Source organism: Abramis brama, assembly GCF_963993115.1.
Source record: "Abramis brama genome assembly, chromosome: 1".
Lineage (NCBI taxonomy): Eukaryota > Metazoa > Chordata > Actinopteri > Cypriniformes > Leuciscidae > Abramis > Abramis brama.
The window spans coordinates 29039801-29062212 of record NC_139963.1 but is presented as its reverse complement, the minus strand read 5'-3'; the positions used below and the strand labels follow the sequence as shown (position 1 = coordinate 29062212).

At 38.6% G+C, this 22412-nt stretch overlaps 1 protein-coding gene across 1 annotated transcript; it reads left to right on the top strand.

The window, feature by feature from the left end:
• The first annotated feature begins 551 nt into the window (after window positions 1-551).
• Window positions 552-21094, top strand: LOC311083447 (protein kinase C and casein kinase substrate in neurons protein 1). Its single transcript, XM_084114974.1, has 10 exons — window positions 552-855; window positions 4482-4548; window positions 7127-7283; window positions 9122-9357; window positions 9551-9706; window positions 10505-10680; window positions 10798-10918; window positions 11470-11543; window positions 20529-20608; window positions 20701-21094. The coding sequence occupies exons 2-10, from the start codon at window positions 4489-4491 to the stop codon at window positions 20808-20810; spliced, it is 1170 nt and encodes a 389-aa protein (XP_083971100.1). The 5' UTR covers window positions 552-855; window positions 4482-4488; the 3' UTR covers window positions 20811-21094.
• The last annotated feature ends 1318 nt before the right edge of the window (window positions 21095-22412 follow it).

Below are 22412 nucleotides of genomic sequence, written 5' to 3'. Positions count from 1 at the left end.
CATTTAAAGCTCCAGTATCAGCATAAATATGTAAGTAATTTAATTATTATTATTATGTGTATAATTATATAAATTATGAAGGTTAATTCAAAATGCTTTAGTATGAGATTATACATAGAGATATTTGGGATGGGCTCTTGCCAGTGTGTACAACAGCTGCCATATTTTTAATACTGAGTCATAGACTTTGTTCAACTCAATCTGAGGGTCTCTTATCCCCCCCCCCCCCCCCCCCCCCCCTTCTTTCTTTCTTTCCTTCCTTCCCTCCTTAAGAACCACTGGATGTGCCAGACAACTGTTGTGTGGAACCCCTCAGAGTGACCATGGGCATTTCTGAGGTATGTACATTGTGTTTGTAATAAATTTGGCTGTTACAACAGACACAATTCACAGAAAATGAAATAGTTCTACCTAATTAGGGGTGGTAAGTAAAAAGTGTGCAACAGATATGGGTCTCTTAGGTTATTCTTGAATAAAATGCATCCACACTAATTGTCTGGACTGAACGCATTTCATTATTACTTTATACTGTGAGGAGCAGCTCTCTGCTCAAATGAGAGAGAGAGAGACAGGGAGAGGGAGGAGTGTTGTCATGTAGTATGATCCTCAGAGTGAAAAGTCCGCAGCTGCTTCGGAAAGAGGGGGAACTAGAGAGAGAGAGGAGAGGAGAGGAGAGAAAGAAAGTGACAGGAAGCCACATCATTAAACACTGACAGCGGGTCAAAGACAGAGAAGAGGAGAAAGAGGGTGTCCAGAACATACCATAACCATATGGTGGTCTTAAAAGTGGAAAAGTCAGTTACTTTGGAAAAGAAAAGTGTAAACTAAAGGAAACTTTCCCTGGAAAAGATAGAGGTGAGTTTGTTGTCTCGTTTTTCTCTGCCCTTCATTTATTCTTGATGTGTTTGTGTCAAGTTAGATCACATTGCGTTGATGAGTTCTGCAGCATTCATAGACTATTTCTGTCTGATGTATTCATAAGTTGCTATATATTTCTTCAGTGTGTGGGTGTGTGTTGAGTTATGTGTGACACTCAAAACGGGGACAGGGGGAGGAGAGAGAAAGAGAGCCAGGGTGGGTGAGGGGTATCGGGGTTTGAAGGGCTTTGGAAAGGGGGAGAAAAGAGAAAATAAGAGGAGAGAAGAGAGAGATTCACAGCAACGTCATGATGATCTTTTCGGAGAAATGGGTCATTCCCTTCTCTCAAAAGTTACAGAACCTTTCAAACTATTTTTGATCAATTTGATTGCACTTTGTCTTCTCTAAAATGCTATTCTTCGTAATCTGCTAATCTAGATTAAGTTTCTTGGGGTGTTTTACAATACCTCAAAACTTCAATCTAATCCCCCCACCCTCCAAGTAGTGATGATTTAATTCAGTCAAGCAGATTTGTTCATCCTTTATTTACTTACACATAACATTGCATGAGGGTCCAGTATGACCCACAGAGATGGGTTACGAAGAATTAACTCTTCTGAAGTCTTTTAGGTTAACCTTACACAAAAGGCTGAATGTAAACTGGCAAAAAAGTGAAAAAATTAAACTACTGTTATCACATACTCACCCTCATGTAACTGCAAACATGTATTACTTTCTGTCTTCTTTGGAACTGTTGTGGCAAAAACAATAATTAAACAATCATCATCACAGAACACAAAAGCAGATGTCTTGATGAATGTAGCTGATTATTTTTTCCCCATGTCATTGCAGTGAATGCATTGCAGACTGAAATTGTGTCAAAGAGCACCATAAAAGTATTAAAAAAAATTGGCTTGTGCAATATATTTCTTCTAAGTCTTAGTCATACGTTTTGGGTGCAAAACAGACTAAAACTTTTTTATTTATTCACTGAAATTCTTCCCCTCCAGTGAGTGGAGTGGTTTAATTGACTTCCATAGTATTGGGGAAAATACTATGGAAGTTAATGGGGCCAATCAACTGTTTGGTTACCTATATTCTTCAAACTATCTTCTTTTGTCTTCAGCAGAAGAAAGAAATTCAACCAGTTTTTGAACAACTTGAGAGTGAGTAAATGATAACAGCATTTTCATTTTTGGGAGAACTATCCCTTAAAGTGAGCATGAAATGCAAATTTACCAATCAGTCTACTTTCTAAATGCTTCGTATTGATCTTATTGCGATTCATCCATACATATGTTTAAATTTATCTTTATTGAGCTCGTAATTTTTCATCAAAATGTTAGAACTGAATCATCCAGTGAATTGGCAGACTTCTCTCTGGTGACATATTGTGGACTTCTCCAATGATTCAGTCCCCTTAAACCACTTCTCTTTCTTACAATCAGCGCAAGCTTGCATTCAGATCTGTCTCTGTCCAATCAACAACTGATAGATAAAAAAAGTCCCCACCCAACAATCTGTTTATCTCAGATGTACGGAAGTCACAATACGGAATGTATCAATCTGATTTATGAACATTCCATTTAGATCAGTTTTTTTCTAACAAAATGAATGGTCTCATTGCAAAGATCCATCTTAATAACATCTTACATTTCAGTCTGTTCCTCACACAAAGCTACAGGAAACTTGGCATGTAGTGTATGAATCCTATGGGCCACTTTTATGATTCTTTCATGGTGTTTTTTTGCATCCTTTTTGAAGCTTGAAAGCTTTAGGCTCTGTTCAACATCAAAACATCAAAGAGAGTAAAAAGATGATGTGAAATTAAAGACAGCATTTTCATTTTTAGGTGAACTATCCCTTTAAGTGCGTGCTCCCTGCTCATATTCTCTAAGAGCACAAGGCTGTCTGGAGGGAGAGGAACAGAGAGGGAACAGGAAGTGAGGTTAAAGTTCAAATATAGGGTGATTTACTATACCCATGACCCCTGCAGTGGGAAAAGGGGATAGAAAGAGACCATTTAGGATAATGCACTGAGGGACATAGACCCACGAGAGGGATTGAGAGAGAGAAAGAAGACAAATAACAGCTTGTTCACGCAATTCCCTTCTGTCATCTTGTTCTCACTCCGTGTCTTGTGACAAAATGTGGTTTATTGCATTTACAGAAACAAATGGCCACAGGCATGTTGGGCTGTCAATGGCGTGTGTTTGGGGCAGCTCAAACATGTGCCTGTGTGGGCTTGTCGGCCAGCCACATGTACCAGTGTTTGCAAGCTCATGAACATGTGTTTCAGAAGAGAACTAGTGTGTTTGCGTGTGTGTTTGAGTATATATTGGTGTTGGTGAACTTTCACCCCTGTTTATTTTCGGGATGGCTCAAGTTTCAAATCCCAGAGCTCTGGATCAAGGCAGATAGCAGTGGAGAATATCGAGCACTATCTGTCTCACTATAACCCACAACTCTCAAAGCCACTTCAACACTCACATCTGCTTTTAGCCATTTCAAATTTTTTTACACTTTAACTAGTAACATTTTTAATCCAGAAAACTCCTTTGATCCTCAGTAAATAACCTTATATATTACTATCCTCCTTTCTTCATGTACTTGACTTCAAGACCATTAAACTTGTTTGTTGGAGCCATGCACTTTCCGACGCAGTTCGTAAACTGTAGTTTAAATAAAAGAAAGCTTGTAAAAGACAACGCCCTCCCAGCATGCTATTAGACACAGTACGATATTCAGCTCTGAAACACATATCTTAGTATTGTATGCCTGTTAAAAGACAATCTTGAAATAAATTCCAGCCTTTTGTCCTTCTGACATGTCAAATTGCAAGTATGCAAGCAAAACTATAATTGTATTGACCTCTATTGTTCATAGCTAATTTTGCAACTCACAACAAACAAATATATAAAAAATACTAGTAATCTTGCTCTAAATGTGCATCAGTAACAGTTGTTTGTTGTGTTGTTTGATACTTCAGTCGTCTTGGACTTATACTGACAACTAGTGGTTTGGATGCAGATTCACACACACAAACACACACACACACACACACACATGGTTTTGGTTGTCGACGCCAGGATCAATTTATTGCACAGTTGAAGTTGTACAACAACAGGATGGTTACCAAGGTGAAATAGTATTCGGCTGGTCATGTGATCTTCCATGAGTCGACCCACCCCATATAGAATAAAAAAAATCTTAATTTCATGTGAATATAGATGATTTTAAACATTTTTCAAAAGTACTATTAATTTATTTGGTAACACTTTAGTTTAGGGTACAATTCTCACTATTAACTAGTTGCTTTATAGCATGTATATTACTAATATTGGCTGTTTATTAGTAGGCTACTTATAAAGCACATATTAATGCCTTATTCTGCATGACCTTATTCTACATCCCTTAATCTTACCCAATACCTAAACTTAACAACTACCTTACTAACTATTAGTAAGCAGAAAATAGAAGTTTATTGAGGAAAAAAGTCATAGTTAATAGTTAATTGTGAGAATTGTACCCTAATCTAAAGTGTGACCATTTATTTTTCTGTAAACTTTTTTTAATGAGGAAAATGAGTGCACCTTTAATGCTTTCATGTATCTCTATTCCAGATTAATCATGTCAGCCCTCCTGGCAGAGACAGGCCCTGAGGATGCCAACAATCAGAGCTTCTGGATGGTAAGTGAGAGGGGGAGGAAGGACAGCAATGAGTCAGATAGGATGATGGACCTCTAAGAAATACCATCCGCTTCTGTTTTGTTAAGTATGTGTTACCAGAAATGCACGTGGGTGATGTAGCTTGTCTTGGGTTTAAACACCTAAACAGTTTTATTCACAACAAATGACAAGATTTTGTACGGACATTAAGTTAAATGGTTCACAAAAGCTACTGAACACTCTATTAGCCAAATTAAGATTGAAATTCAAGTCAAGTGTTTTCACCTCTTTGAGACTATTTCAGAATGGTTCAAGGTTTTTTTAAACTTTAATTTCCGTCTATAAATTTCATCCATTGTGCCTCCACCCATTTTAATTAGCTCAGCTTTTGTCTCTCAGCTCCTTAATTGGTTTACTTTTCTGTTCCCCAATACTGCTGGGAATCATGCAGTAGCTTGCCTTTTAATAGTTTTATAACCTTTTAAAATTTGTTGTCTAGTTGTGTCACCATTGTGAGAATAGTTGTCAGTAATACAGTATTTTTCTACTGTAGAAATTCTGTAGTATTTTTAAGATGTTCTGAGGCTTTCTTTCTTAATCTAAAACACATGTGGAAATGTGAATGCCTACAGTATGTGGATAAAAAATAGGTGTTTTTGCTCATGTATTAGGTGTCTTTGATATATATATACATATATCCTCACGTGTGTGTGTGTGTGTGTGTGTGTGTAAAATACTCTATTGCAGCAGTTAAAATATTCCTAATACAGTAGGTTCTTGTGACACTGAAAATGGTAATAATGTGATGGTATTGTATATATAATTATCTACAGGCACCGTTAACTGTCATGTTCATGTTCAGACTTATATTTAAAGCAAATAACAAGCTGTTATTTAGCAGTTGTGTTTATCCAAAGTGTTTTACTCATTTCAGTCCCCTTGAAGCTACCTGATGTTAGTTACACACACACACACTTGTTCCTGTATCATTCTATTAATGTCTTTGTTTTGAACTAATGATATGTTCTTGCCTCTAAGCCTCACAGAATCCTTACAAAAACCTTTTTGCAGTTTCAGATTTTTGTTTGACATTATTCAATGTTATTAAATAAATATATTAATTTTATACTTTCTCTTGGGGACTGTTGGTTGGTCCCCACAAAGTAGGTAATTTTAGGTTTTACTATAATTTTTGGGATAAATTATCTAAAAATGATCATTTAAAATATATTTTCATTGGTTAAATTATTATTTTACATATGCATTTAATTTAGCATCTAAGTAAGTTTTTATTGATTAGTTTTCTGTGGTGATTTGTTGTTATTATCAATGCCATGCCATCTAGAGCTCCCACTACCACTTTGTATGAAGCTGTTTAAGATTCTCCTCAGCTCTCCTCTTAGCCTGAGCACTTTCTGCTGAGTTGCCATCCCATCTGGAGCTTGGCCAGTGGTACAGTTTTCAGTGAAATGCTCCGACCACTGATGTTTAGTCAGTTTACAACAACCACACTGATATCGCCTGCAAGGGTTTTGTTGCATGTCCTACCTTGTAATTGGCTGGCGGCTGACCAGAACTGAGCGCAGTAGGGTTTTTGTGTTCATCCCAGACGCTGTGATTGGTTAACCACAGCATTGGCAAAGGATTGCAGTGATGAAATGCTGAAAGTTTGAGCCAGAGTTGAATGGGGTTGATTTTTAAATAGGCTTGTCTGTTCAGTGAAACAGCTCTGTTTAAATACTGCAGCTTTGAGTCCAGCTGAATGTTATATTCCATTTGACAGGGATTGTGTTATTTGTTGTGTTTCTGCTATTCTCTGATTGGTTGGCAGGTGCTTCTCTGCACCGCTCTTGGCTGGAGTTGAAATTCCTCAGCTGTTTTTACTTTTTTCTAAGACTGGGGAAAATATGTGGTGCAAACCACAGCTAAGAGAGAGAGAGAGAGAGAGAGAGAGAGAGAGAGAGAGAGAGAGAGAGAGAGAGAGACAAAGAACCAACAAAGAACGGCACAAAAGGAAGATGTAGAAGAGAGAGTGAATTGATAAAATCGTGGGGGAGCCACTAATGGTTGCCAGCAAAATAGTAGAACACGCTCCACATCAGCAAACAAAACGCCCATTCTGAAATTGTCATTACGTTCGCTCTCCTCCCTCATTCTCTCTCATTTATCGTGTTATTGCAGTTAATCAACCCCTTTCACTGCGCTGTCCATGCTATGCTCCACTTGCCATGGCCTGAATTCTCTCGTCTCGCTGGTCCTCATCTAGTCACAGATGTTTTTTCGGGAGAATAATGTTTGAAATGTGCTTTGGTTTTCCACACCACATGTTGTCTTCTGCCGTTTATATTATTAACAAAGCTTACGCTATACTGATAACTTGTCCAATCCATAGCAAACAAACCCAGTGACCCTGCTGGAAAAGAAATGAGGCCAATCGCTCAGATGACAGAGGGACATTTTCCCTGTGTCATAGAGTAAATACCTCATTCTTGACCTTTAAATAGACTATAAACCTTTAGCGCCAAGAGCCAGTCTTTCATTTTCTTTTCCCTCTGTATTATACTATTAACCTTACAGTTCTATCCATGTTCTTTCTCAGCCAGGGAACTACCACCGTACAGTGAAGAGGACCGAAGATGCCTTCCAGGCATGTAATGACATAGTGACGTGTTTCCAGGAGAGGGCCAGGGTCGAGAGACAGTACGCGCAGCAACTTAGTGAGTGGAGTACCAAATGGAAACCCCTAGTGGATGCGAGTAAGTACTGCAGATTTGTCAAGAACTTGGAGATAGTACTATACTGTTCAAAGGTGTGGGGTTGGTAAGATTTTTAGTTTTTGAAAGAAGTCTCTTGCTCATCACGGCTGCATTTATTGGATCAAAAATAGTAAAATTGTGAAATATTATTACAATTTAAAAATAACTGTTTTGTATTTTATTATATTTTTAAAATGTCATTTATTCCTGTGATTTTCAGCATCATTCTAATATGCTGTTTTGACACTATTACTGTCATCAATATAAAAAATAAAATAAAAAAGCTGTGCACTTTAGTATTTTTGTGTAAACCGTATTAACCATGTAAACTATTTTTTTTTTCAGGATTTGTTGTTAAATAGACCTCAAACCTTTGAACGATAGAGCACATTACTGTACAAGAGTTTGGGGTCAGTGCGATTTTTTTTAGTTGTTGTTGAAAGAAATTTATATTATTATTATTAATAATAGCAGCTCAACTGTTTTTGACATTGATAATAATAAAAAATGTTTTTTGATGCTTTAAATGATCATATTAGAATGATTTCTGAAAGGATCATGTGACACTGAAGACTGGAATAATGATGCTGAAAATTCAGGAATAAACTTCATAAAAATAATAATAATAAAAAAGCTTTGCAGCTTTGGTAAACAACAGAGACTTCTTTCAAAAACATCTTACTGTACCAACAATCTTACCAACCCCAAAGCTTTGAACTGTATGTTCTGAATAGAAAACTAACTTATTGCTTACTGTGTACTACTATGCAATATGTACTATATTCAGCAATAGTAAATAATGTTAAAAGTCAATTGTTTGCATACAACAATTCTAACTTAATGCTAAATGATTGTCGCATGACTTGACTATGCTATTTAATTCAATAAGTTCAGAAATAATAAAAATTAATATTTTGCATTTTCAGTAAAATTTTGAATGTGTAGAGCGCAATACTAGCGTATTTCCTACTGCGTACTGTGCAGTATGTACTGTAGATTTTATTGTCATATTTAAAAATAAGTATGCATAATAGTAAATAATGATAAATGTTTTATTTATGCATTTCAATGTTTACTTTAACATTACAATTATGCTAATTGTCTGCTAAATGATTGTAACATGACCTCACTGTATTGTCCAGTATTTATAATATTTTGCATTTTCATTCAAATTTTGAATGTTTAGAACATAATACAATATTATTGCTTACTGTAGACTGTGTGCCAATGTAAAAAAAAATTAAAGCTAGAATATTGTCACATGATCTCACTGTTTAATTCAACAAGTTCATCTTGGGAATAAATATGAATATTTTTAAATTCATATAAAATTACATATACAGTTTTGTCTAATAATAGGTAAATAATGAGAAAAAAAGTATTGCTGTATACAGTATTTCCCACACATCCTTGAGTCTGTTTTAAGGAACCTTTCATTTTTCATATTGACAAAATGTAATATTGTATTGATTTGTGTAGCCCAATTCATTCTTTTATGGTATCCGTATACCCCCTTTCTTTCTTCTCACTGTTAATGTCTGTAATCTTTCATTTGCAATAAAAAAAAGAAAAAAGTATTTCCCTACTTTTAGTAAATGCATGCCTTAAAATGCATTCAAAAATGTGCATACTGTTGTGTGTTTACATACTGCATACTGAAAAATAGTATGAGCAGTGCCATATTTAACATAACATGTAAGATATGTAAGGTTTTTTTTCTGTGACCTGCATTTTACATGAGATGACCACATCTTTAGTTTAGTATCTGATGAAGAGGTTTCTGTTTGTGACCCTAAAAGGTCCTCTCATTTATTTCATGAATGTTTGTCTTTGTCCAGGTCCTCTCTACGGCTCTCTGTTACGAGCGTGGCAGTGCTTCCTCTCTTCTGCTGACCGCCTCTCCTCACTGCACTCCTCCATCTGCCGGGCTCTGGTGTCAGAGGATGGAGATCGCATCCGGACATGGCAGAAGGACACTTTCCATAAGAAGATATTTGGAGGTTTCAAGGAGTCCCAGGATTTTGAAACCGGTTTCTCACGTGCTCAGAAGCCTTGGGGCAAGAGATTGAAGAAGGTAGAAAGCAATGCAGGGATTTGGGATATTTTTTTTTATACTAATTTCACTTTTTCTGTCTCCAGATAAGAATGTATACCTATGGTAAATGTGGAATAACTGCGAGTAATGAACTGAATTATTGAAAATGAATGTATACAGTGTGCAATACTGAATGAATCTGACCACTCTGAATGTGTGTTTCTTGTGACAGTTAGAGAAGGCCAGGACAGCGTTTCACAAAGCTTGTCGCAAGGAACACATGACTCGTGAGCGGGAGGCCCACGCCCAAGGCAACCCTGACATTGCCATTGAGAAACAGAGGAAGATCCAGGAAGAGACCGAACTGGCTCACCAGGAGACAGAGAAAGTGAGTGTTGTGTGGGGGAAACTATCAGAAAGAGAGAGAGAAAATCATGGAGAGTTTCAATGAAAAAAAAAAGAAGCAGAAAAAAAAAAACATTTACTGTAAATTTACAGACTGCATTATGATACAGTGAAATTATACAACGTATGTCACGCTGCTTAATGATCAAGAGTAAATCTACAGCACTCAACAGAAGAGAGAAAAGGGCTGAGGTGGAAAACCAACTGGTGCAAAGTAAACAAAACAGACAACTTAACATGTAAATCTGCTCATGTTAGTCTTGTGACATAATCTTTCATTGGCATTCAAGGGGACATGGGTTGTAATTTAATTAATGTTAATATTTGAAATAATTTTTTTTATAAATATGTTTTTATTAATTATGTATATATACACTATCGTTGAAATGTTTGGGTTCTGTATGATGTTTAACGTTTTTGAAATGAGTCTCTTATGCTCACCCAGGCTGCATTCATTTAAAAAATACAGTAAAAAAAGTAAAACTTGTATTTTAATATATAGAATAGTGTATATTTATCCCTGTGATGGCAAAGCTGAATTTTCAGCATCATTACTCCAGTCTTCAGTGTCCCATGATCCTTCAGAAATCATTCTAATCTGATGATCTGGTTCTCAAGAATTTTTTTTTTTATTATTGTCAATGTTTAAACTGTAGTGCTTAATATTTTTGTGGAAACTGTGCTACATTGTTTTAGGATCCTTTGATGAAAGTCAATCTGAAGGGTCACATTAGCACTGAGCGACACATCTGACTGATTGACCGCAAATTCCTGTGTGCAGGTGCGAGCCCGCTATGAGAAGGTTCTCGAGGAAGTGACGCGTTATGCTCCGCGCTACATGGAGGAAATGGAGTCTATCTTTGACCAATCACAAGAGGAGGAGAGGAAGAGGATAAGTTTCCTCAAACAGGCTTTCCTTTCCATCCACAGACACTTGGATATCACCAACAATGACAGGTGTGTGAGAAGGGTCATTCTGGTCAAAATCTCAATTTCAGTCAATTTCAGTATTACTCACAATGAGTGAATTATACAAGTTCCCTCTCTCTCTCTCTCTCTCTCTCTCTCTGTTAGCATAAAAGCCGTGTACAATGAGCTCCATAACACTCTGATGTCCATCAGCGAGCAGGAGGATTTGCGTTGGTGGAAGAATACACATGGGCCGGGAATGCCCACTGACTGGCCTCAATTTCAGGTATATTGCAAATACATTTATACTTCCAAACACGGTAACACTTTACATTTAAGGTTCATTTGTTAACATTAGTTAATGTATTAACTAACATGAACTAACAATGAGCAATACATTTGTTACTGTATTTATTCATTTTTGTTAACGTTAGTTAATACAAATACAGCTGTTCATTGTTTGTTCATGTTAGTTCACGGTGCATTAACTGTTAACTAATACAACTTTTGATTTTAATAACGTATTAGTAAATGTTGAAATTAACATTAACAAAGATTAATAAATGCTGTAGAAGTGCAGTTCATTATCATTTAATGTTAACTAATGTAGTTAACTAGTAGAAAGCTGTAATAGGGTTGGTTTTAAAGTATTGTTCTGAGGTTAATGCATTCCTGAGGGTGTCAGAGTTAGAGTGTTAGAGTTAATTTCTGTTGTTATCTGTGATATTTAATTATGTATCTAACAGAGGCACATCTTGAAATAGACTGAGTTCTGTTGTGCCAAAACCCACATTTACTCCTTCTCTCACTCTGTCTTTCGCTCTCTTTCTATTTCAGGAGTGGACTCCAGACAAGAAGCATAAAAAGGGAAAGAAGGAGGTGGAGCAGAAAGCAGCAATGATGGAGAGAAGGTCAGTTTACTACTTTGATATTTGCTGTGGGGCTCTTACAGCACAGGGCTGCCCGACTGTTATACACAAACCTGACTTGGACTGGCCTTGTTATTGTTTGCTGCTGTGTATTGAACCTTTGCTAAGCTCAGCTGCCTTGGTTACTGTTGCTCAGACAAGCTTCACAGGACATGAATTGGGGTTTGAACAGTGTGATTTTCAGTAAAATACAGTTGCAAACATTGAGTGGTTATTACATACAATACTTAAATGAAGTGTGAAAATCATTGCAAAACATTTTTAGTCCATTTTTAGTTCCTTTTGTGAGGAAATCTGTGGAGTCTGCGAATCACAATTGAGGCAAATGCTGATCACAGTCGACTTAAAAGAGAAAAAACTCATTTGAAAGACATTACAAGTGATAACATTAGTGTAAGTGAACAACAGAACTGTTCCTAATAGTCTAGATGGAAATAGGGGTCCACGCGCACCCCCCGGCTTTTTTTATGCCACCTGATTTTTTTAAATCTTTAAAGTGTCTATTTTCAGAATCTGCCAGGTGCCAAGCTGAAATAATGTCCCAAAGGCTTCATTTTTAACCCTTTGCTGCACCCGACCGGAACCCGAAAAATAAAAAAATTATATAGAAAGTGGCATAACATTTGAAGTAAACAACATACAGAGACAAATTAACATATTTTCCCATACAATTCTGACCCCAGGAATTGAATGGAATGGTTATTTTTGACATTTGAAAACATATTGACCCTATTTCTGGACAAAAATAGCAAAAAATGGCCAAAAATGTGTAGAGAATCAACTATATTTTCATTTTCTCAAGCGTATAGGGTGATTTTTTTTTCTTTATCATTCAGGTGTCTATTTTAAAATTAAATTGGGTACCAAGCTGAAATAATGTCCAAAATGCTTTATTTTTAAACCTTTGCACCAAACCCGAAAAATCTAATGTGATATAAAGTGCCATAACTTTTGATGTAAACAACTCACAGAGACAAATGGACACATTTTTCCATACAATTCTGACCCGGGGAAATTGTTATTTGTTATATTTTACAACATCTTGACCATCTATGGTCAAAAACAGCAAAAAAAAAGCTAATTTGACACCATTTTTATTATACTAATAGTAGCCTGAAATGGGGTTTATTTTAACCTTTTACTGAACCTATCCTGAACCTGAAGAAATTGAAAATAGCTTTACTTTTGAGGTAAACAAAACAAAGCAAATTAACTTAAAAAGTTTGGGAATGTTGGGGCTTTGCAGTTGGCAGTTGGTGGCTGTCGGTTGGTACCTGCAGATCGCCATCTCCCACTGCTCTCTCTTTTGATAATTTATTTCTAATAATTTAAAACGCAGTGCAGCTGCACAGCGAACACAGCAGAGTGTCTAGCTCGCCCATTGGCTGTGCTGCAGCAACTGCACAACCTATGGCCAAGCGCCTCTGACGTGATGGGCGCCAAGTCATCTGATTGGGTCGCACGTCAGAGCGCGCCTAAATGGGCGTGGCCTTAGTCTATAAAGGAAGCCCATTCTAGCCAAATAGCAGATTTTATCTCCTTCAGCGACTCTTCACGACTCTGACCTCCTCTGAAGCTTTCGCCGTCGAAACAATAACAGCTAGAGCAAGCCTTGCATACAGCAGACAGCGCCTTCAACTCACCTCAAAGCCGCTTCTCTTCTGTCACTGCTCTCCTGAGGCCATCCGGCGAGAAAAATGCTATATCCTTTTACTGCTACTGTTGTGTTCGCTGCTGCGACACTCAGTTCTAAAAGAGTCAAATTTAGCGAATGTTGTTTCAAATGCCTCGCCCCTCGTGCACCTCATGCGGAGCACGCATACACAAGGAAGATGGACACTCGGAGTGCGCCACGTGCCTGGGACCCACCCACACTGAAGCTGCACTCTCTGCCGCAGGCTGCTCTCACTGCAAGAGCCTGCCCATCTCAACACTGCGGACGCGGCTAGCTCTCTGTCGAGACGGCAACACTGTCGCTTTCTCACTTTCTCACTCACTTTCTACTTCGCCGGTCCTGTTCACTCAGGCAGACCAATGCCCCCTCTCCCTTCAAGCGACAGGTCTCGTCTCCTTCGGCGGATCGCACGAAAAACACGACGACAGCCTCTCCATCGCTGCGCCTGAGGAAGAGTGGACAGGCCCAGCTGACCCCGCCTTCTCACAGTCTGGTGCTAGCGCTGCTGCTACCGGAACTAGGCTAATTCGGACACTGAGATGCTGTGTATCCTCACTGCGGCCGTTTCAGACCTAGCTCTCGAATGGGCCTCGCCTGAGGAGCCACCTAGAAGCAGGCTGGATGGATGGTTTCTGCCTGGGTGCCAGCAGGCCCCCGTCACAAGCCAGCACCTTTTTTCCCTGAGGTCCACGACGAACTCACAAAATCATGGCGTGCGCCGTACTCAGCACGCACGAGCGCTTTTACTTCTGTCACGCTCTCCTCTGTTGATGGCGCAGCAGAAAAAGGTTATGAGAAGCTGCCTCCGCTCGAAGAAGCAGTTGCCGCCCATCTATGCCCGCCCACTGCTGTTGGCTGGAGATCCAGAGCGGTTCACAAGACATCCCTGGAGTGTCGAAATGGGTTTTGTACATTATAAAGAGAGATTACTCGCTCCAATTCCCTCGCAGACCCCCATGGTTTCAGGCGGTCATCGAGACCTCGGTGAGAAGCGGCGTGGCTCACGTGCTTCTCACCTAAGTGCAAAATCTGCTAGAAAAAAGGGCGATAGAATTAGTCCCCCCGCGCTGAGCCGGTAAGGCTTTTACAGCCGTTACTTCCTTGTACCAAAAAAGGACGGTGGCACTCGCCCCATTCTAGATCTGAGACATCTGAACAAAGCTCTCATGAGATGGCCGTTCAGAATGATAACTACCAAACAAATCCTCGCGCAGGTTCGCACGGGGGATTGTTTTTTTTACGGTGGATCTGAAAGACGCTTACTTTCACATTAAGATAACGCCCCATCACAGGCCATTCTTGAGATTCGCCTTCGAGGGGTAGGCTTATCAATACACGGTCATACCATTCGGTCTGTCTCTAGCAGCCCGTACTTTGACAAAGTGCATGGACGCAGCGCTTTCTCCCCTGAGGCAACGGAGTGCGTGTGCTTAACTATCTCCACGATTGGCTCATTATGTGTCAGTCGAAGACCGAATTATTGACAGACAGATCTATGCTCCTCAGCTATTTGGAATGCCTGGGGCTCAGGGTCAATTTTTCCAAGAGCAAACTGTTACCCAGCCAGAACGTAATCTTTATGGGCACAGTTATCGACTCTACAATGATGAGAGAGAGCGGCTCACACCAGAGTGCGCTCTCTCTATAAGGGGTCCTTCAGGGTAGGTGCGTGCATGCCCCTCAGGAAGTTTACTTGTCAGTACTCCAGCTAGGGTCCAATCTTATTAGTCTACCGATTACTGTCCATTAGCACAATTGTCCTGGGACTTATGTTCGGAGCGACCCTTATACTCCAGCCCCTTATTCATGAAACCCAACTCACGTCTGGTTACTGTCACTATGTTGGGGTTTGTTATGGCTTGTTTCTGTGAACCTCGGGGTGCTTCCCTAGGATCCAGTTGTATGCAGCCACTTGCTAATAGTGCGGCATTTTACATTGCGTCCCCACTGCGTATTAGCTACGTAATACGAAGTGACCGTTCTCGAAAGGGAACGTACTCGGTTACTAACGTAACCTCGGTTCCCTGAGAGTAAGGGAACGAGTATTGCGTAGCCTGCCGCACTATTACAATCTGTCGGGATTTGTCACTTCAGTCGATTTAAACCTGCTATTTAGCCAGAATGGGCTTCCTTTATAGACTAAGGCCACGCCCATTTAGGCGCGCTCTGACGTGACCCAATCAGACTTGGCGCCCATCACGTCAGAGGCGCTTGGCCATAGGTTGTGCAGTTGCCGCAGCACAGCCAATGGGCGAGCTAGACGCTCTGCTGTGTTCGCTGTGCAGCTGCACTGCGTTTTAAATTATTAGCTTCAATATTCTCGAGGAAAGGAGTTTCCCACTGAGTATTAGCTATGCAATATGAAGTTACCGTTCTCGAAAGGGAACCTTGATTTTCCAATGTCTTCATGTACAAGTTGGGTCTTAGCAGGACAACCTCTTTGCATTCAATCACATTCCTAAGAATGTAATCCTTTACCACACAATACGACTTGTTATGTGCTGCTATCTTCTGGGCCTGCAGGCTGTCAATATTGTCTGCTGCCTTTTCTGCCCTCTCCCTTCCATGCTCATGGATTTGGTACTCTGTGTTGAAGTTGTTTCTGCATGATAGATGATACTTAGCTTCCATTGCAAAAAGGTCCTTGTCCTACACCTTGCGATAAAGAGCCTATTTCTTTAATTCCTGTGCCCTAGGTTCAATAACTTTCCAGGCTGGTTCCTTGTGTTTCCAACTCTGAAACTTTGTAAGCTCTTCAGTCTTGCCCTTGAACTTGGATTTTGCTTTGTCACAGAAAATGCAATGATTGGGAAACAAGAAGGAACACCTTCTTGGAGCTCCTTCAGATACCCTGGTAATCCAGAGTTCTCACGAGAGCACAAGTTGAATTTGCTCAGCGAGTTACTCTGGTGTTGAGTAATGATGCTCACTAAATATGCCCCTCGATCGGAGCTGCACCAATCACATCGGGTTATCTGATATAGGCGGGCCAGAGGCGAGCTAAACAGATGATGACAGCGCTGTGACGTCGAAGTCATTAGTAAACATTGCAAGATGGCTATGGATGAATACCAGTTGTTTGAAACAGCTTTGGCCGCTACAATGAACGAGTTAGACTTGGCTTTTTATCTAAAAGAGGAACAGAAAACGGCGCTCGAATCATTCCTTTGCAAGAAGGACGTTTTTGCTGTTTTGCCGACCGGATACGGTAAGAGTATAATCTACCAGTTAGCTCCGCTGGTAGCTGGGGTTTATTGTTGTGATTGGTCGTAGTGTTTTCCAATTGCGTGCAGTGAGATTTTCAAATGCACGCTTGGTGCCGCCCCTCGAGCTGGGCGATTTTCATTAGTCGACACCAGACCATTAATCTTTTAGATTTAGGTCTGGATTTCCAGGCTATCCTAGCCTGACTTCGTCATACTCATATTCTAGGCAGAATGTGAGTCTGATACTGCTCCATAGGGATTTCATTATGAGGCGTGTCTTAACCGAACCAGGAAAAACAACAACTCGATTGGATAGACCTCTACAACCAATCAGAGTAACGCAGTGAGCCACGCATAGTTGTCAACAGAGCTCAACTGCACACACGCAGGAAGAAGTAGTAAAGTAATGAGTAAAGTAATAATAAAGCACTCCCTGAGGGCGACCAAAGGAGAAACCACAATGACCACAGCGTTTTCATTGCGTCCCATCTTCTTAGCGACCATCGGAGTCAGCTGATAAATTAAACTTTTGCCGAATCCCGTAGGAAGGACGGCAAACACATCTTTCCGATCGACAAATGCCTTGATTGCGGTTCTCTGTTCGTCTTTTAAAATGAATGCGAATGTCGATTTATTTTATAACAGACGCGATAGCGGAATCTAAACATCTCAATTCTCCTGCTGCAGTCGTCTTTGTTGAAAACCAGTTCAACCCAAGCGCTCTTTGGTGACGTGGGTGATTACGTAACCGCAGATCATCTGTCCATCATCGATTAAAGCCCGCCCTGGCAATTTGATTGGCCCGGCCTTCTGGGAGTCGGGCATAATTACTCCTCAACGGATCGAGTCCAGACCGAACTTCCCGACCAAAAAATGTTGTGGGCGGGGTTCGGGCTGGCACCCAGGCTAAGGCTATCCTTCAGATTGAATTGACAGAGATTTGACATGGCGCAGAGAGTCCTTTTTCAATGATGATTCTCCAGATGTAGAAGCCTTTGGCACTTGTAAAACAATCTATTTTCCCTGTAAAGCTTTTATAGCAGTATTGGTGATAGCCAATTGTATTCAAAGGCAAGTCCTCTAATGTTAATGGAATCTGTTCACAAATATCCATCATGCGGTATGGTGAACTGGCTGCTTAACAGAGTCTCATATCTCGGATACTGTGTAGATATGACAGCTTCTCGCTTTCCGAAAGCCTGTGATTATAGTAAAAACTGTTGAAAAATGACTTATGACTTAGTTATGACTACAAAGGTATATCTTAATTATAGTTTCAAATACGTACTGAAATTGTTCCAAAAGAGAGAGCAGTGGGAGATGGCGATCTGCAGGTACCAACCGACAGCCACCAACTGCCAACTGCAAAGCCCCAACATTCCCAAACTTTTTAAGTTAATTTTCTTTGTTTTGTTTACTTCAAAAGTAAAGCTATTTTCAATTTCTTCAGGTTCAGGATAGGTTCAGTAAAAGGTTAAAATAAACCCCATTTCAGGCTGCTATTAGTATAATAAAAATGGTGTCAAATTAGCTTTTTTTTGTGCTGTTTTTGACCATAGATGGTCAAGATGTTGTAAAATATAACAAATAACAATTTCCCCAGGTCAGAATTGTATGGAAAAATGTGTCCATTTGTCTCTGTGAGTTGTTTACATCAAAAGTTATGGCACTTTATATCACATTAGATTTTTCGGGTTTAGTGCAAAGGTTTAAAAATAAAGCATTTTGGACATTATTTCAGCTTGGTACCCAATTTAATTTTAAAATAGACACCTGAATGATAAAGAAATAACAGTTTGTGAAAAAAAAAAAAATCACCCTATGCGCTTGAGAAAATGAAAATATAGTTGATCCTCTACACATTTTTGGCCATTTTTTGCTATTTTTGTCCAGAAATAGGGTCAATATGTTTTCAAATGTCAAAAATAACCATTCCATTCAATTCCTGGGGTCAGAATTGTATGGGAAAATATGTTCATTTGTCTCTGTATGTTGTTTACTTCAAATGTTATGCCACTTTCTATATAATTTTTGGATTTTTCGGGTTCCGGTCGGGTGCAGCAAAGGGTTAAAAATAAAGCATTTTGGACATTATTTCAGCTTGGTACCCAATTTAATTTTAAAATAGACACTTGAATGATAAAGAAATAACAGTTTGTGGAAAAAAAAATCACCCTATGCGCTTGAGAAAATGAAAATAGTTGATCCTCTACACATTTTTGGCCATTTTTTGCTATTTTTGTCCAGAAATAGGGTCAATATGTTTTCAAATGTCAAAAATAATCATTCCATTCAATTCCTGGGGTCAGAATTGTATGGGAAAATATGTTAATTTGTCTCTGTATGTTGTTTACTTCAAATGTTATGCCACTTTCTATATAATTTTTTTATTTTTCGGGTTCTGGTCGGGTGCAGCAAAGGGTTAAAAATGAAGCCTTTGGGACATTATTTCAGCTTGGCACCTGGCAGATTCTGAAAATAGACACTTTAAAGATTTAAAAAAATCAGGTGGCATAAAAAAAGCCGGGGGGTGCGCGTGGACCCCTATTTCCATCTAGACTATAATGTTTCTACAACACATTCACTACAGTTACTATCGACAATACAGTTCAATGAACTGAATCGATATGATAATAAAAAGATGTTAAATTAGTAAATCATGTGTCATGATTATATGCAAGTTTTCTAGCAACGTTTTAGAGTATCGGATAAATTCTGTTTAAACCTGTCCAAGGATGGTAATAGTCTGAAATGTTATAGTATGTGGCATTCTGTTTGGTCAGATGTGGAAAGAATCGACCCTAAAGTTGTCTTATCCTCATTAACTTCCATTGATATCCTCCTTTTGTCTAGTGTTTCACTGTATTAATTTCGTGAGTTATATGGTACTTAAAAGTTTTATATAAGAAATAAAGAAAAAGATGATCACGTTTTTCTGATGTACAGTATTACTATGGAAACCTGTTTCTGTCAGAAAAAATAATACAATGGCAAATCATAATTATGACATAAAAAATCATAATTATAATAAAAAGTTACAATTATTAAATACTAAGTCAACATTATGAGATACTAAGTCATAACTATGAGATAAAACATCAAAATCAACATACTGAGTCGGAATTATGAGATACAAAGTCAAAAAAGAGATAATTATGACAAAGTCAATATTTTTGTAATAACTGACAAAATTTGTAATAATAATTTTATAATATGTGACCCTGGACCACAAAACCTGTTTTTTTCACATGGGTCTTTTTTTTATTGAGATTTATACATAATCTGAATGGTGAATAAATAAGCTTTCCACTGATGTATGGTTTGTTAAGATATGACAATATTTGGCCGAGATACAGCTATTTGAAAATCTGGAATCTGAGGGTGCAAAAAAATCAAAACATTGAGAAAATCGTCTTTAAAGTTGTAAATTTATGTTCGCGATTGTGCTGCATTCACTCACAAAAATAAATGTTTTATATATTTACAGTAGGAAATTTACAAATTATCTTCATGGAACATGATCTTTACTTAATATCCTAATGAGTTTTGGCATAAAAGAAAAATCGATAATTTTGACCCATATGTATTGTTGGCTATTGCCACAAATATACCCGTGCGACTTGTGACTGGTTTTGTGATCCAGGGTCACATATCATCTTTTTTTATCTTATTATTTAAACATTTTGTCCTAATTATGTTTTTGTCTATTTCGAGTTTTTATAACTTTTTGGCCTGGTTTCACAGACAGGGTTTATATTAAGCTAGGATTAGGCCTTAGTTCAATTAGGACATTTAAGTAGCTTTTATAAACATGTCATAGAAAAAACATTACTGGTGTGCATCTTGAGACAAAACAATGGCACTGACATATTTTAAGATACGTCAGTGCAAGTTGCTTTAATTTAAAACAGCTCAAACATGCGTTTTAGTCTGGGACCAATCTCATAATTTCAACTTTTTATGTCATGTTTATGTTTTTGTCATAATTTAGACTTTTTAACTCAATAATAAGGTCGGAGTGGTCTGCAACATTTTTAATGCAGTGCTTAGTTGATTGACTGTGTCTGTTTTCCCTCCTCGTCTCAGTGTAATGATTGGAGGAGTGAGAGTCAGAGCTCTTTATGACTATGTTGGACAGGAGACAGATGAACTCTCCTTCAAAGCAGGTCAGCTGTCTTTGTGTTTGTATATTCATATTTTGTGTCTATATGATGTACGTGCACCACCTCTGATGCTTTCTGTTTGTGTGTGTGTTCAGGTGAGGAGTTTCTGAAAATCGAGGATGAGGATGATCAGGGTTGGTGCAGAGGCATGATGGATGGAGGGAAAGAGGGTCTTTACCCTGCTAACTACGTGGAGGTGGTGTAGATCCACAGGACGACACAGAGCTCCCGCTCTGGGGTACATAATTGCCTACAGGCACCCAGGTTTAAGCCAGTTTCACAGCCATGTTTATTGAAGTTTGCTTTGTTTTCTCTGAGCGGATGACAGATGGTGCAGGTACAGGTTTAGAGCTGAATTAAGTGTGTGAAGTTGGGATCTGAACAAGAAAATCCATCCAAAGTGCTTTCATTACGATCTTACTTGAGAACATTGTAATGTAGGTTTCACAGACAGGGCTTAGATTAAGCCAGGATTAGGCCTTAGTTCAATTAGGACATTTAAGTAGCTTTTATAAACGGGCCTTTGAAAAAAAAACATTACTTATGTGCATCTTGAGACAAAACAACGGCACTGACATAATTTAAGATACGTCAGTGCAAGTTGATTTCAGTTAAAACAGCTCAAACTTGCATTTTAGTCTAGGACTAGTTTAAGCCTTGTCTGTGAAACTGGGCATATATGTTTTATTGTGCATCACGCTTTAGATCAAAATATGCAGAGATTTTCATACAATTATGATATGAATAGGTACAAAGATCCTCTAATATATAGAGAATATGAACTGCATTGTCTTGATGTATGCATGAACCTACAGAGTATTTTGAGGACAATGTCTCACACCAAAGACTTCAGTGCATATTTACATTTTATCAATGACATACTTCTTCTGATGAGAATTGTTATATCTCATGCCTGTGTAAAAGGGGCCAGATGGGTATGATGTCTTTCACAGCTGCGAATTTCACGCAAGGTGTTAATAGGTATGATGATATGCTATATTTTATCTGCTTTGATCTTGTTATTAAATGTCACTTGTCTCACATTTAGTAATTTTAGTTACACAAAGGCAGTATTAATCAACACCATTTTAAAATGATATCCATGGGACCCATTACGGTCTCATCTTGTGTATTTCTGTTGTGTTTTAAGATGTCATTCTAACCAAAGAAAAAGTATGTATGCAAATAAGCCCAATGTTTGTTTGTGCAGTTGTGGTGGTAAATTACATCGGATCAGGGCCGTAGTTTATGCACCATCACTAATCAAATGCAAATAATACCAGTATTAAAAAGGATACAGATTACTGGGAGTCTTGTTCTTATTAATCATCTTGGAAAAACTTCAATTATGCACATACACATTATTATACATCATATACATTTTATTATTCCTGTCCATATTTCATTCTGTGCTTGTCCCCAGGCCACATGCCAGTGCAAATAAATGGGGCTTTAAATAAATATTCGTGTGTGTGTGTGTGTGTGTGTGTGTGTGTGTGTGTGTTAAGACCGGATTGAGTGTTAGACCATCGGAGTGAGGATAAAGAGAGTAAAGTGAGGACATTTTGGCTGATCCTCACTTTCTGAGACCCCTTTAAAGGCAAATATATGTGTGTGTGTGTGTGTGTGCGTGCAGACTCGTATTAGTCAGCCTGCTCACGTATCTCAGGATTTCAGCTCCACTGGACCCCACAGGCAGCACATCTTTTAATAGTGTCAGATCATTCAGTGTGTTGCCCTGAGTGGTTGTCACACACATTCTCAGTCACATACATGCTTATCGTGCATCATGACGAGTACATGAGTC

Excerpts from the sequence above, each read along its gene's own strand:
- LOC311083447 (XM_084114974.1), top strand. The coding sequence starts at position 4,489 with ATGTCAGCCCTCCTGGCAGAGACAGGCCCTGAGGATGCCAACAATCAG. Across the intron at positions 10,681-10,797 it reads GATATCACCAACAATGACAG|CATAAAAGCCGTGTACAATG; the intron begins GTGTGTGAGAAG and ends TCTCTCTGTTAG. Across the intron at positions 11,544-20,528 it reads GCAGCAATGATGGAGAGAAG|TGTAATGATTGGAGGAGTGA; the intron begins GTCAGTTTACTA and ends TCCTCGTCTCAG.